The sequence below is a fragment of the Dioscorea cayenensis genome, chromosome 4 (genome assembly GCF_009730915.1).
Source record: "Dioscorea cayenensis subsp. rotundata cultivar TDr96_F1 chromosome 4, TDr96_F1_v2_PseudoChromosome.rev07_lg8_w22 25.fasta, whole genome shotgun sequence".
NCBI lineage: Eukaryota > Viridiplantae > Streptophyta > Magnoliopsida > Dioscoreales > Dioscoreaceae > Dioscorea > Dioscorea cayenensis.
Window position 1 is genome coordinate 5192732 of NC_052474.1, and position 13441 is coordinate 5206172.

The following is a 13441-nucleotide window of genomic DNA, read 5'->3' on the forward strand; positions in this document are numbered from 1 at the left end:
TTAACATTAGTTTTTAAATATGAAAAATGCTTCAATATTCAAACACAATTCAAAGGTAAGCACAATTTTGTAAGTATATATGTAAATTTATATTATAAAAAGGGCCATTAACATCATACATTCAATATCAAAACAAGCTTCTCATCCATCTCAACTCACATTATATTATATATCTTAGTATAGTAACTAATTAGCAGAACTCACGTACAGCACCTGAAACAAACAAAAGAAGAAAGAATCAGTTAAAAGCAAACAAATATTAAAAAGTCTACGTGTATCGTCAACTGTCAATTCAATATCCACATTAATTACGTAAACAATCAAACATGCATCTACTCCATCTCAAGATTCATTACCTCAAACACAAACAAACAAAAATATCAACACATATTATTATAATTAATAATGATTAAACGGCTGAATTCATTTCCTCAAATACAAACAAAGAATGAATATATAAATCCCAGCTTTGAGATTGAAAACTGTTAATTATTTTTTTCTCCAACACTTGTTAATTGAGTGCCTACATTATTTACTCCCGGGGAGTATTGCATCTAATGCACTCTGTCCTGCGAGCATAGTTGTGCTCATTGCAACCAGGCCTGTTAACATATATAGATATTTACATAAAGATTTAAATATAGATATAGATGTAGTTATGATCAGTACTTAAAAGTGATATATATATATATATATATATATGAGATTAATATTAAAACATGCATTCAATTAAGAGTACGTACGTACTTGTTGCAAATCCAGTCACCAGATCTCCAGGCAGGGCGCATGGGAGCGTCTAACATGAGGGAGCTGTCACGGAGAGAGCCACAGTTGATGCAGGCTGAGCGCCAGGCAAAGTTGTGAACTCTACTGCCACATGATATGCAGTACCAGTCTCCAACTCTCTCCATGGATCCTTTTGTTGTGCTGGTATTTCTCTCAACTCTGCTATTTTTACCGCTCATTTTCTTGTTGATGTTGTTGTAGGTGTTGTTGTTGTTGTTGTTGTTAAATTTACAGTTGTGAAGGATGGATATGGGTGGCTTTTATTGTTGCTGGAAAGTTTCTCAATAATTGAGAATATAGCAATGTTGTTGGTTTTAACTGGTGGCGGCCCAGGCTCGGATGTTGTCTCACTATCGTAATTAATTTTCTCAGTACTGTTTTCGAATCAAATTCGACTTATTAAGGAATAAATCAAGTCTGTGGGAAAAAAGAAACATATGCAAATTCTCATGCACGCACACTCCAACAAGCTCACATGTACACATGCTCACCGTCACAAAATAGGTGCATGATAAGTGATCGACACGTTAGACACTTGACTTCTATACAAGAGATCATCTATACGGGAGATCAAAAATTAGACTTCGTTTTAATATATAATATAGTCGTAATGTGAGCTTGTGTGTAAATGAGTATCCATATTTTTTTTTACAAAAAAAAAATAAAATACAGTGTAGACATGCTTATATATACACACACATACATTGAGTTCACAATTTTTTCGCTTATACATATTTATAATAATAAAAAAAACCCATATGTACGTACACATGCTTATATATATATATATATATATATATATATATATATATATTGAGTTCACAATTTTAATTTAAATAAAAAATTAATTGAAGGTTTAGTAATATGATGTTAATTTTCTTTGTTCTTATTTCATGTTTAATACAACTTAGTTATCCAAGCGTAGGATGGTTGCGCAATCAGATTCGCTATGAAGCGGAGCCTAACTTCCATTGAGATCGAGAGGCATGATCTGCTTCTGCCGGTGAATAATGAGATTTTAAGGCCCAGTTGGCCTGTTTCAACTCAAACTTTGTTACTTTGATCTTTATCAAACGCAAATGTAACTGATTAAAAAGCGAACGACCGAGTGGTCAATTGGTATTGAATTATTTAAAAAAATTTTACAAATGGTAAAAGTTTGATTTGTCAATAAGAACATATTTTCTGGAGTGTTACCGGTGCTTGTATAGGGGTGGTTTTGAGCTCACATGTACAAGACCTTTGCCTCTACTTGCTCTTCCCGAAAAGTATGCACATTTAGATCGCTCATTTTGATAAAAATAAATAAATAAAAATATCTAGCTTTTATGCTAAACAAATAAAAAAATAAAAATTTTAAGCTTGAGATTCTAATTAAATAGTTTTGTTGTGATTGGCGTAATTTTGTTGGTCATTTAGTTTACATTTTGTTGGTTTCTATTTTCTCGTTTGTTGTTTTATTTATTTATTCTTTTTTCACTTTTAATTAATAATTTATCTATGTAGTTTATCTAATTTTATAAAATAAAAAAATAATAAAATTCTACAAGCATTTGTCAAATTAATTGGAGGCTTGTTTTGCACTATCATAAGAAGCTTGGAGTTTTTGGGAGCTTAAACTGGAGAGATAAGGACCCAACAAAGCAATCACCTTCCTTAAGACACATCAAATTTTTTTTGCAGTGTTTGATTAGGCTCACTCAGTGATGCACCAGGTACTGTAATTTGACTGATCTTTTAGAGATAAACCCCCGCCATATAATTCTAAAGGCCAGAACGAGAAGTTCTTGCGTAAATTTATGTTCTCTTTCTCCTCGAAGGTTTATACTATATTTTAGTTATATATTATTTATTATTTTCAATTCTGTATTTTTTCTCTGTAATATTTGCTACGTGTAACTTGTAACTCTTTTATTTTAATTTAAATGATTTATCTGTTTTTTTCTTTGATATCACAAAAGAATAAGATAGAAATTATTTAAATTAACTTAGTAATTATAACCGGAAAAAAGTGGTTTTTAAAATAGCAAAAATTTCAATTCATTACCAGGGATTGGTCAAAAACAGTTGAGATAAAAAGAAAATAAAAAACAAATAACAAATAACAACTTCATGAAATCAGGTAAGAGTCTTGCTAAAAAAAACACAGGTAAGAGTCCCAGCTATTTGAATTGTTTCACTTATTTAGATGCTATTATTATTTTATTTGATGTTTGGATTTCATTTATAAAGTATAAATCTTAAAAGATGGTTTGTCTTTTTGAAGATTCTATTATCATATATGAAAGTTTTATATTCTCAATTATCTCACATTATCTCAGTGCTTAAAATTTGTCTTTAATTAAATATTTCATGAAAACTTTATTCTTCATCTTTTCTTCCTCCTAACAAGATGTGGACAAACCACGTGTTAAAAACAGTACTATGCACAAATATAGAGTTACTATTTTAATACACATATACTCGATCCCATAACAAAATGTGGACAAACCACGTGTTAAAAACAGTGCCGTGTACAAATATAGAGTTACTATTTTAATGCACATATGCTCCTATTTTGAGTGAATTGAGATTCAAACTTATTTTTTTAGTAGGATAAAAACACATTATATAAAGAATCTGATGTCAATAGACCAAAGACGGTTAGCCTTATTATCATCTTTAATGTTTCATAAAAATCTATACTTTTCTATATATATATATATATATATATATATATAATCACTATTAGATCTGATGAGAAAGTAACAATTAATTGAGAAATCAGTGGAGGTTGATGCAGCCTCCCTAGGCAGACAAGTGCTGATGGTTGAGAGCAGAGATGCCAAAGAGAATTAGTGGTCATAATTTAGATGCCCAAAAAGAAATAACAACTAAGATTTCAACTGTTCCAACTTCATTGTGAATGACACTGAGATGAGATGGGAGGAGACATGACCTCAAGTGCTACCTTTCAATGTTTTTTCTTGAGATAACGATCAGATAAGAAGGAACCAAGGGCTCAAAGCTCAATACCAAAAGCAGCCGACCAGAGACACTCATTCTCTACCAGACCAAATGAATATTCCACAACCTGATTATTAAAAAAAGCCTGCCTTGCCCAGTCCTTCCTTGCTTCATTAATTAAAGGTAATTAACTAAACATAAATGACTCTAAACTCAAAAATGTTACTTTCTAGACTTTGGTTTTATGCAGCTAATTAAATTTTTTTTTGGCCCTTGTCTCTTTCGTTGATTCATCTGACATCAATTTGCTCAAAAGAAATTACAACACATATATGCATAACTCTCCACTGTTGATAATTAGACATATTAGATTCATCTTCCTTGGCTTATTTATTGATTGGGGTAGTACTGAATTTTATTTTATTTAAATAATTATATTCATCTAAATTTAAATTATTTTTTTAAAAACTAATTTAAGATATAGTCGAGAATTGAACTTTCTGCCGTGTAAGCACGAAATTTGAGTTGTGAATTCACATCTATTACTAGAGATCTCTCACCACTGTTGTATTCGAATTGTGAATCCACATCTATCACTCAAGATCTCTCGCCACTATTGTATTCGGTAAATTATTGGCTATTTAAAGCATGTTTATTTGACTGTAAGTAGAAAGAAATAATTGAAATGGATTGTTCTCCTTGCTATAACTAAGGAAGTAATATAATTTTTACTTCTTTTATTTTAATTAAAAATCATTTCAATATTTTTATACAGAAGATATACAATGACTCCAATTTAAGATGTAAACATCAGTGTAACCTTTTGAGCGCCACTCCAAAAATAATTAAAGAAAAATGTGAAGCATTGAGATAGGTAATGATTCAAACATCAAAACCTTTGATTTATTTTATATGTAGGTTAAAGAAGAAACATGAATTAAATAACTAATTCACCACGAAACTTTATAAACGATTAAAACCGTACGAATATTTAATCATTCTTTATCATCCACGTGTAAATCTAAAATAAAAACAAATAAATAAATCATCTCAAGTTCTCAATCAATCCCACCATTCACATATAACACCAAAATAAAATAAGACAAAAACCTCTCAATCAATCTCCTATAAAAATTATAGTGAAAAGTTCAATAGAAAAAATATAAATTTAAATATTATATTTAGATCATACACCTATTTATTTGTTCATAGTTTAATTTTACAAATTATTGAAAGGCTTAAAACGATCATATAATTGGCATTTCTTTTTATATGTTTAAGATCTGACATTTCTTTTTCTTTTTTTTTCATAATTCCAAAAAGGAAAACGCATACCCATTCAAGGGTTAAAATGAAATCATCCACAACACAGAGAGCCTTATGAACTGGTAACAGAGGGGAGGTAATGTTGAACCGGCCGGAAGGTCAGATCAGATTATACAGGAGAGACACATCTTATGGGCCTCTGTAGACAAATCAAAACGCCCTCCTCCGGCTGGCACGCCGTGGAGATCCGAAGCTTGACTCGTTCTCCCGGCCGTGGCCTTCAGTTTCCAATGACTTGGCCTCCTTCATCAATATAGATAACTGGTTTGATTCAGAAAAAGATAACACTTCTTTATCAGATTAAGACTCTTAATGGATATACTGAGAAAATCAGGAAAAGGTTGTACACAACTAAAATACCCGAATTTCGTTTTCCTTCAAAGTGTCTTGTAGTGCACTTATCGCCGGGCTTAAACTGCAAGAGGTTGAATTACATGGTGTCAGTTTTTCCACAAGTGAGGTTTTGTTGGAAAAAAAAAATACAAGCACATTAATTTCTCACCAATATTCCATCAACTTGCACAGTGTGGCCTGGTAGGTCGAATTGTGATGAATGAAAGTAAGAGGGTGTATTTTCCCGTCTCTGATCACAAGAGCAAGAATGAACGAAAATGGAATGGTAGTAATAAGCCAAAATTGAAAGCATAAGGAGCTGCAAGTTACTGTATATTATGTGAAACAGCTTCTTTATATGCTGCCTGTTCCTCTTTGAACAATACTTCTTGCAAATCTGTGAATGAGTTTAAAGGATGTTCAAGCTTTAGCAGTGAAGTAGCTGGCACAACTTTGAGTGGTACTTCCTTCCTAACATACTCTGCACCACTGCCAACCAAAGTATGTTAAGTGACAGATACATTAAAAACTCTAACAATTGAATTTATGTCTAGAATATGATCTTGAACAATTATAATAGTTTTTAAAATGAACTTTCTCGAATTCTTTAACATTGGATTTAACACCAACAAACAAATCACTTCTTGAACATAGCTTTGTTTCACAAGAAACTAGTGCAAACCATCAGACATACATACCTCACTTCCAGATTTGATCGGTGCAAAGCTTCCTGCATGCTTGGTGTCATGTCCATAGAATCTGTATCCGCTAATGTGTCGAATGTGCTATCACCACCATATGCTACAAGAGAATTTCCTCTATCTCTCTGCTTCCCTGAATAATTGACGTCGGAATGAGAATAAGAATCCTCCAATGCTGAAGATCCTCCCCCAACCTAAACAACAAATGCATCTCTGGTCATACCGCAGCAGGTAAACCTTTGTTTTAATGGAATATGCACACACAAAATTCCCCAGAATCAAGATACAACTAAGGCAATCAAAATCTAAACATTATTTAAAAAAAAAAGCCACTGAATCATATTAACATGCACAAATTATCCAAAGTTGTACAGTTCTAAACTTTTTGGAGACACCATCAAATCAACATCATTCACACACTGTGCAGCCAATATCAAGACTCATAATATAAACGCACAATGTTTAATTACCAGAAGCAGAGACCAACTAGCATCCTCCTGCACAAACCTTGAATTGTCTATTAGCATCAACCTTCAACAATTAGAATCTAAGCCTGAATTTGTCTTGTGCATCAGAATGGAACAAGGAAAGTAGAAGCAGAAAATAAAAGATCAGACTAGAGTTGCAAGCGTTTACTATTTCAAAAGTTTGTTCAATCTTCTCACATACAAACCAAAATCACTCAACAATTTATAACAATAACACACCTTTATAGCTTTGGTCTCTCTTGAATCTGCAGTGTCCTGTTCAAAGAATTGAATGAATGAGGAACCCGACCTGGGCGTATTCACAGTGGAACTCCGAGATGAATCTACCTCTATGATTGAACTGGTGCTAAAAGGTGTAACATGCATCTCTTTTCCGTTCAGGGATTGAAATGCAATGACCTGAATCCTCCCAACCTGAAAAATACATTATTCCCACACTTAGAATGGCGGCAATACTGTTCTAAGTTGCAAACAAGTATAATTGACTAAGACGAACTTTCTGAGCATCCTCACTAAAGCAAGAAAATATTAGCCCAATGAAACCAGCTTCCAGCAGTTGATACATTGCTTGTGTACGAACATCTGTACAATCCATTAGAAATGTAAGTTTTGAGCCTAATCTCATATGGAGAACTTGATTAGAAATTTCTAATTCAAAAATACAGACTATATATAAAACGTAAGGAGTATAAAACCAGGGGTTATATGCCATCCATTCAAAATGTGCCTCTGAGAATATAGCCAATAAGAAAAATAATAGACATAATAAAATATACAAAAGAATCAATTTTTACATGACTGCAACTAAATCCCATATCCCGGTCAAATAATCATAAACAAATAAAAATTCCATAAGCAGCCATATAAATAAGTCATCAAAGCTACAATTTAAGCCACAATTTCGTAGAAACAGAAGCGATTAAAACTAGCAAACAAAGACACAAGCAGCCATATTGATAAATTATCAAAGCTGTTATTGATAGTTGGACCTCAATTGCAATGCAACCACTTTTTCCCTCGGATAGGGTATAGACCATCTAATAGATGCAGTGACACGAAACCGGCATGCATTGAACAAAGTTCTAACGTATAAAACCAGGAGAAATGCATTAAACTTTTGAATGTCAATTTCCTATTAACCTCAAGGCTTGTATATTTCATTGGTTAGGTATCTAAAAAGATACTTACAGTAAATAGGGGGATAGTAAATAAAAAAAAGTGGTGTGTTATCCAGAGACAAGGGGAAATCTCCGCAAAAGCACATTATGTTTTCATCATCATCTACTTACCTACATGAGATGGAAGTACAGTGATATGAGGATGAGAGTGGTACCATCCAATCACTCGTGTTGTTCTTCCTGTTGTCAGTGTCATCTTGTGCTAAATAGTCAAGTTGAAAACTTATAAGATCAAATCAACATACAACAAAATGTAGTTCAAATATAGACAACAGGAAGCGAAAATCATGGATATCTCAGCTTGTGCAGATGCTGCAGCCAGCAATTCAGGATTAGTCTCCACTCGGTCTTTGCGACGATCAGACCGCATCTGTGGGGAGGCACCCCAGATTAAAGCAGTTGCATTACCACCATTTGAGTACTGAAAAAGTTTAAAAGTAAATGGCATTAACAAACATGATCAGAAGGGCGGCGCAAAAACCTTTCAATTTTTATAGTATGCTAACTACATTGATACAAATAAAAAAGAGCTTTTGGAAAAATAAAATAGAAGTGCATGGCACTATTCAAATTTAAAACTCCCAGTTTAGTCAAGGCAAGAAACAACATAGATGAACAAATGAATCTATCCATGAAATGAATATATACATTTAAGTCATATTACAAAATCTGTAACTTCTAAAGATAATGGAAAGAACTATCATGATTGAAAAGGAATAATGAAACAGCCTCTTTTGGCAAAATCATAGATCAAAATCAAGATTTTATCAACTTGACAATTATATGCATCTGAGAGGGCGTGGGCTCTTCACTTATAGTAGCAAAAAGTAAAAACTACATGCACTGAACCCTCTCCAGATCCTACACTTGAAGTATTATCCTTGGGTTTTCTCTTAACCATGTGAGGTTCGTATGGAAAAGTTATGAAGTTGTCGGCATGGCCAACAAGGCACTTTTTTTTGGTAAAAGTTCGCAAGAGTGAACTAATGACTTTTTGTTCAGAACTGCCATTCACATAACTCACGCTTTGCTTGCAAGTTTGCAGTACTAAACTCTTGACAAAGGTAAGTATAATGCTTCATAATACGACAAATACATCATCTTGAAAAGAACAAAAACATTGGGTGATTCACACATTGGATTTAGTAAATACCTCTTCCAATCTCTTGCAAAATGTGATCATCATGATTAAGAATGCCAGGTTGCAAACACACGAGAAGCCATGTAACGTAACATGAAGTTATCTGGTTCTGGGTTCATGGAAGTTGTATGAATAGGAAGTGAACACAGAACAAACTCTATCTAAAGCTTGTTATTAGTAAACTTTTTCGGGACTCAGGAAAATTTGTCGGTTCATCTAACTATGCAGTTATGAATGCACCATAAAATACCCGAACAAACTAAATTTCATTTTGTTTTCTGTAAATTCATTCCAAAATTAGAGGGCACATGTAATTGAGCTCTTGCCGGAACTCAAGATTGCAAACATCATTAAGAAGAAAGAAACTTTGCACAGATGTAGTCAATAATAAAGGAAAGGCCATGAAGCAAAGAAGGAATGCACTGAGAAGAAGGATAAAGAAAACTGAGAATTGCAATATGATTCTAGACAATCAAATAAAACATAGGCTTTAACCTCTTAAAATGAATTGTGCAGGAGATCATTCAAATGAATGTAAATAATCTAATGAATTCCATGAAAAATTCAAGGATTACAATCAGAAGGCCAAGGAATAACGAATTTTGCGCCTCAGAAGCAATTCACATAGAATATACAAACATTACTATGAAAAAAGACTCTATCTTAGAATGCATTTCCGCTGTATCTCAGACCGCAATAAATCATCAATTCACAAGAATTCATATATCAGGAAGGTGATCTGATGATCCAACACGAATTAGTAACTATTCAGCAAATCAGAAACCCAAATTCAACAATCCCAAACTCCAAAAACCTCAATCTTAGTTACAGAGAAGGAAGAAACCATGCTACAAGATCGCAAACCACAACAAAGCCAACTCCGAGAACAAGAAACCGAACCAAAATCCAAACTTTCACCCGATTCCCACTCCATTTCTGGCAATACCAACCAAGAAACAAATGAAATCTATCTAAATTCCCTATGATTTTCCAATTGAGGAAAAACCAAGGTTAGATAAGAGAAAGGGGGAAAAACAGGAAGTGGTCGTACTTTAATGTCCCCGAGGAGAAGTCCCATGATCTCCTCGGTCTCGGTGCTCAATGCGTGGGTGAGGCAAGTGAGCCAGACCTCCTCCGACATCTTCACGCCCGTCAACGACATGGCTCCCTTCCCTCTCGAACAGGCGGAGCGAGGGAGGACGAAGGGAGAGAGAGAGAAAGAGAGAGAGTTCAGGGTTTGAGGGTTTGGAGGTTTGGCTTCTTCGCTGGATTTGTTCCCTGGCGAGAGCGTCCCCCAACTTGGTCACGTGAGTCTCCCTCGTGACTCAACCCAATTTAAATTATTATTTTTTCTTTTTCTTTTTTTTAACAAACGAAGATTAAAAACGAAAGGTTTTGTAAAGTAAAGTAAAGTAGGTAAATCAAAGTAAAATAATGTAAAATGTAATTTTAAGTTATATCTTGTTTGGATTATAAATGAGATAAATGAAGGTTATCAAATCTTGTAGTGTTTGGATTGAGGGTAATAGAATGTAAGGTTTTATATGAAAATTATTAAAATACCCATGAAACTATAAATTGTATTTTATGCTAATTTTATACATACAATATTATTTTTGTTAATTAAATATTTTTATTTAAAAATTACTACTTATTTTATTTTTTACAAACATCAAATCTAATTTGTTATATGGGGCATGCATATAATTACTTAATTACAAAACCTTCATTTACCTCCTTCCAAGCAAGTATTTAGGAACATCTATAGATTTAAGGTTTAATATATATAACATTCTATGCTTTCATCTTACATAAACTTTCAAACTAGATTTTACGGTATTTTTGAAATAAATATTTCACATAAATAACTCATTATTAAGAATTGACAAAGAGAGAAAAATGGTCTTTTTTTTACTTGTTTTACTTTAGTTTTTTTTTGTTTTATTTATTAATTTAAAAAATTTGTGCATTATTAAAAAAAAATTAAAATTTATCTTTATATTTAATATATTTTTTTACAACTTGTAATAAATTATATTCAACTAAATATTTTTTTAAAACATATTTTAAATAAAAATAAACTTAGATAGTTAATATAATTTTTTATAAAATTTAGATTGTCAATTAACTTAAATTGTTTTTCTTAATCAATGTGAATTAGGTAAAATAAACAAATAAAACAAGGTTGGAGGGAGTAATAGTTATTATTTTTATTCTTTTTTAGTATTAACTCATTTATATCTATTTTTGAATAATGTTGTAAAAGTGCAATTAAGATGACAATGTTATAAAGCTTTTCTTTGCTTTTTTAGCTTCTAGTGTTGGTGGACTATCTTACCTTTCAATATTGGCCTGCATCGAAGATAATGTTTTTAGATTCAACTTGAGTCTCCTAATTGAAAACGTAAGGAGTTCTCAACATTATATTTCAGTGAAGCAATAACTTTAGGATATATGGGATCTCTTGGACATACCAATATATGAGAACACAAATACAAGACACAATAGGGTACATATTTACAAAAGTAACATTAAAGAGTAAAGAGAGTAAAAAGAAAAGAAAAGAAAAAAAAAATTTGTAAGTGAAATGCGGTTATTGTGTTTTAACCGAATATTCCAACAAATAGTTCTAATTAATAGATTCCCTAAATTATGTAGTCTACAATCACTATGATTCACAAGTAAGACTTAAATTTCATTGAGATCAAATGGGAGATTAACGAGATGGAAAATTTATCAAAAATGTTTCTAAATGCGGGAAGCAAAAAAAAAACAATTAAGGAGAAAGTGATCCATTGTTTCTCTTGCAAGAGAGTTGAGTATGCATGTTTTACTTAAAAAGATATTGGATACTTTTCTACTTAAAAAAGATATGAGACACCTTTATTTATAATAAAACTCACTATGGATGCCATATATTTGAAATTGATTATATTCATTTATCATAGTCTAACGAGGAAAGTTGAAACAACTATCATAAGTTTTGAAGGATCTAAAATTTAACTAAAACGAAACCTCATATTTTTTATTTAAATAAAGTGAATAAACCACAACAAACCACATTGAATGAAGCTTCAATGTCAATGAGAAAAATACCATATATATATATATATATATATAACGAGGGCATAATAAAAATGAAATCAAATGTATTATAAAAATATTTTGTATTTTCTCAGTTCCACGTCATTGTTATTTAGCAAGATGCCAATGGCTCTTGTTCCCCGAGTGATGCTCATATTTTTTATTTCAGTGAATTATAATTTATTGACTTTATTAAGAAACTCATTATATTAAATTTTTATTTCACTTCTCTCAGTTTTCCTTTATATTTCCCTTTCAATTTCAGCTATCATTAATTAATACCAATGGGTTTAAATTCCATTTAATTCCTAAGACCCACCAAAAGCAACTTCAATCAAGATTTAATTTTAATTTTTTTATACTTATTAATTTTAAAATTAATTTAAAAAATTTCTCTCTATTTTTGAATCAAGTCATCTAATTCTGTGAAGTATTAAAAACAAAATGGCTCATGACATGACTCCTAAGTCCGACTTAGCAAAAACGTTAAAGTGATCATTTATACCTCCAAGGAGAGCAAACTTCTGGTTTCCTTATCACCGTTTTATTTGGTGATATTTTTTTGTGTGTTTTTTCTATTTGTTCTTCGTGTTTTAACTTTAGTCTATCCACCTTTAATGGATTTGTTCCAAATATTTATTCTCCTATTTTATCACTGTTTTTCTCATTTGGTTTGTTTATAGTTTTTTCTATACCACTTGCTTTCTTTTAATAAAATTATAATTTTTCCATTTTTTTTAACATTTGAATCAAACAAATTACAACTCAAACACAAATAAAAACTTGTAGCAGTCAATTGATTTTAAAACATTTGAAAACTTGTATAATTAAAAAAAAATTTTGATTTATAAAAAAAACATGTAAATTCTCACAGGAATCTATTTTTCTAAACAACCAAAATTTCTCAATCCATTCCATTACTTGTTTGATATTTTCCTTCCCCTTTTTTGTTTTATTTTATTTTATAAGAATACAGCATGCAAGCATGTCAAGTAAGTATCCAAATTCATATGTATATTTTTCATTGACGTGAATAATAACATAATAAACACATTGAAAAAAGGTTTTTTTAGTTGTCACGGCTTGACAGCATTACAAGAATATCCGCCATGAAATGTATCATGAATATCTACATTCAAATACCAGTTTTGCCCCTCATACTCTTTTTATTCTTTTTATATTTATACATATCATTAAACAAATAATTGATTAACAGAATTAGTATTGGTAGAGAGTCTAGAGACGTGTCAATTTATGTTTATGGGATGCATTGGCTTCACAAGCTTCTTCGGAAGCTTGTCCCCTATATTGTAAATACGTTTTTTTTAATTCAAATTCACATAAAATAAGTCGGGAAAAAAATTAATTAGTTAGAAACAAAACTTTTTAGTTTTACATTTTTTTAATAAATATGGGCAAACTGTGAATTTTCAATCTCCGGAACCTTTGACATTTGAA

At 31.5% G+C, this 13441-nt stretch overlaps 2 protein-coding genes across 6 annotated transcripts; both read right to left on the bottom strand.

Annotated features, from left to right (window-relative positions):
• Positions 1 to 74: 74 nt before the first annotated feature.
• LOC120259587 (zinc finger Ran-binding domain-containing protein 2-like) lies at positions 75 to 1010 on the bottom strand. Its single transcript, XM_039267224.1, has 3 exons — positions 748 to 1010; positions 528 to 602; positions 75 to 213 (listed from the first exon to the last, which is right to left on the bottom strand). The coding sequence occupies exons 1-2, from the start codon at positions 963 to 965 to the stop codon at positions 533 to 535; spliced, it is 288 nt and encodes a 95-aa protein (XP_039123158.1). The 5' UTR covers positions 966 to 1010; the 3' UTR covers positions 75 to 213; positions 528 to 532.
• A 3957-nt stretch (positions 1011 to 4967) lies between these two features.
• Positions 4968 to 10189, bottom strand: LOC120259272. Of its 5 annotated transcripts, XM_039266852.1 has the most exons (12): positions 9951 to 10189; positions 8054 to 8179; positions 7870 to 7957; positions 7077 to 7162; positions 6908 to 6994; positions 6800 to 6835; positions 6563 to 6589; positions 6090 to 6286; positions 5722 to 5880; positions 5561 to 5641; positions 5419 to 5473; positions 4968 to 5319 (listed from the first exon to the last, which is right to left on the bottom strand). In XM_039266852.1, the coding sequence occupies exons 1-12, from the start codon at positions 10059 to 10061 to the stop codon at positions 5209 to 5211; spliced, it is 1164 nt and encodes a 387-aa protein (XP_039122786.1). In that variant the 5' UTR covers positions 10062 to 10189; the 3' UTR covers positions 4968 to 5208. The 5 variants fall into 5 exon arrangements, with proteins under 5 accessions (XP_039122786.1, XP_039122784.1, XP_039122783.1 ...); XM_039266850.1 differs by having other exon boundaries at positions 4968 to 5301; positions 6800 to 6994; XM_039266849.1 differs by having other exon boundaries at positions 6800 to 6994.
• Between the last annotated feature and the right edge of the window lie 3252 nt (positions 10190 to 13441).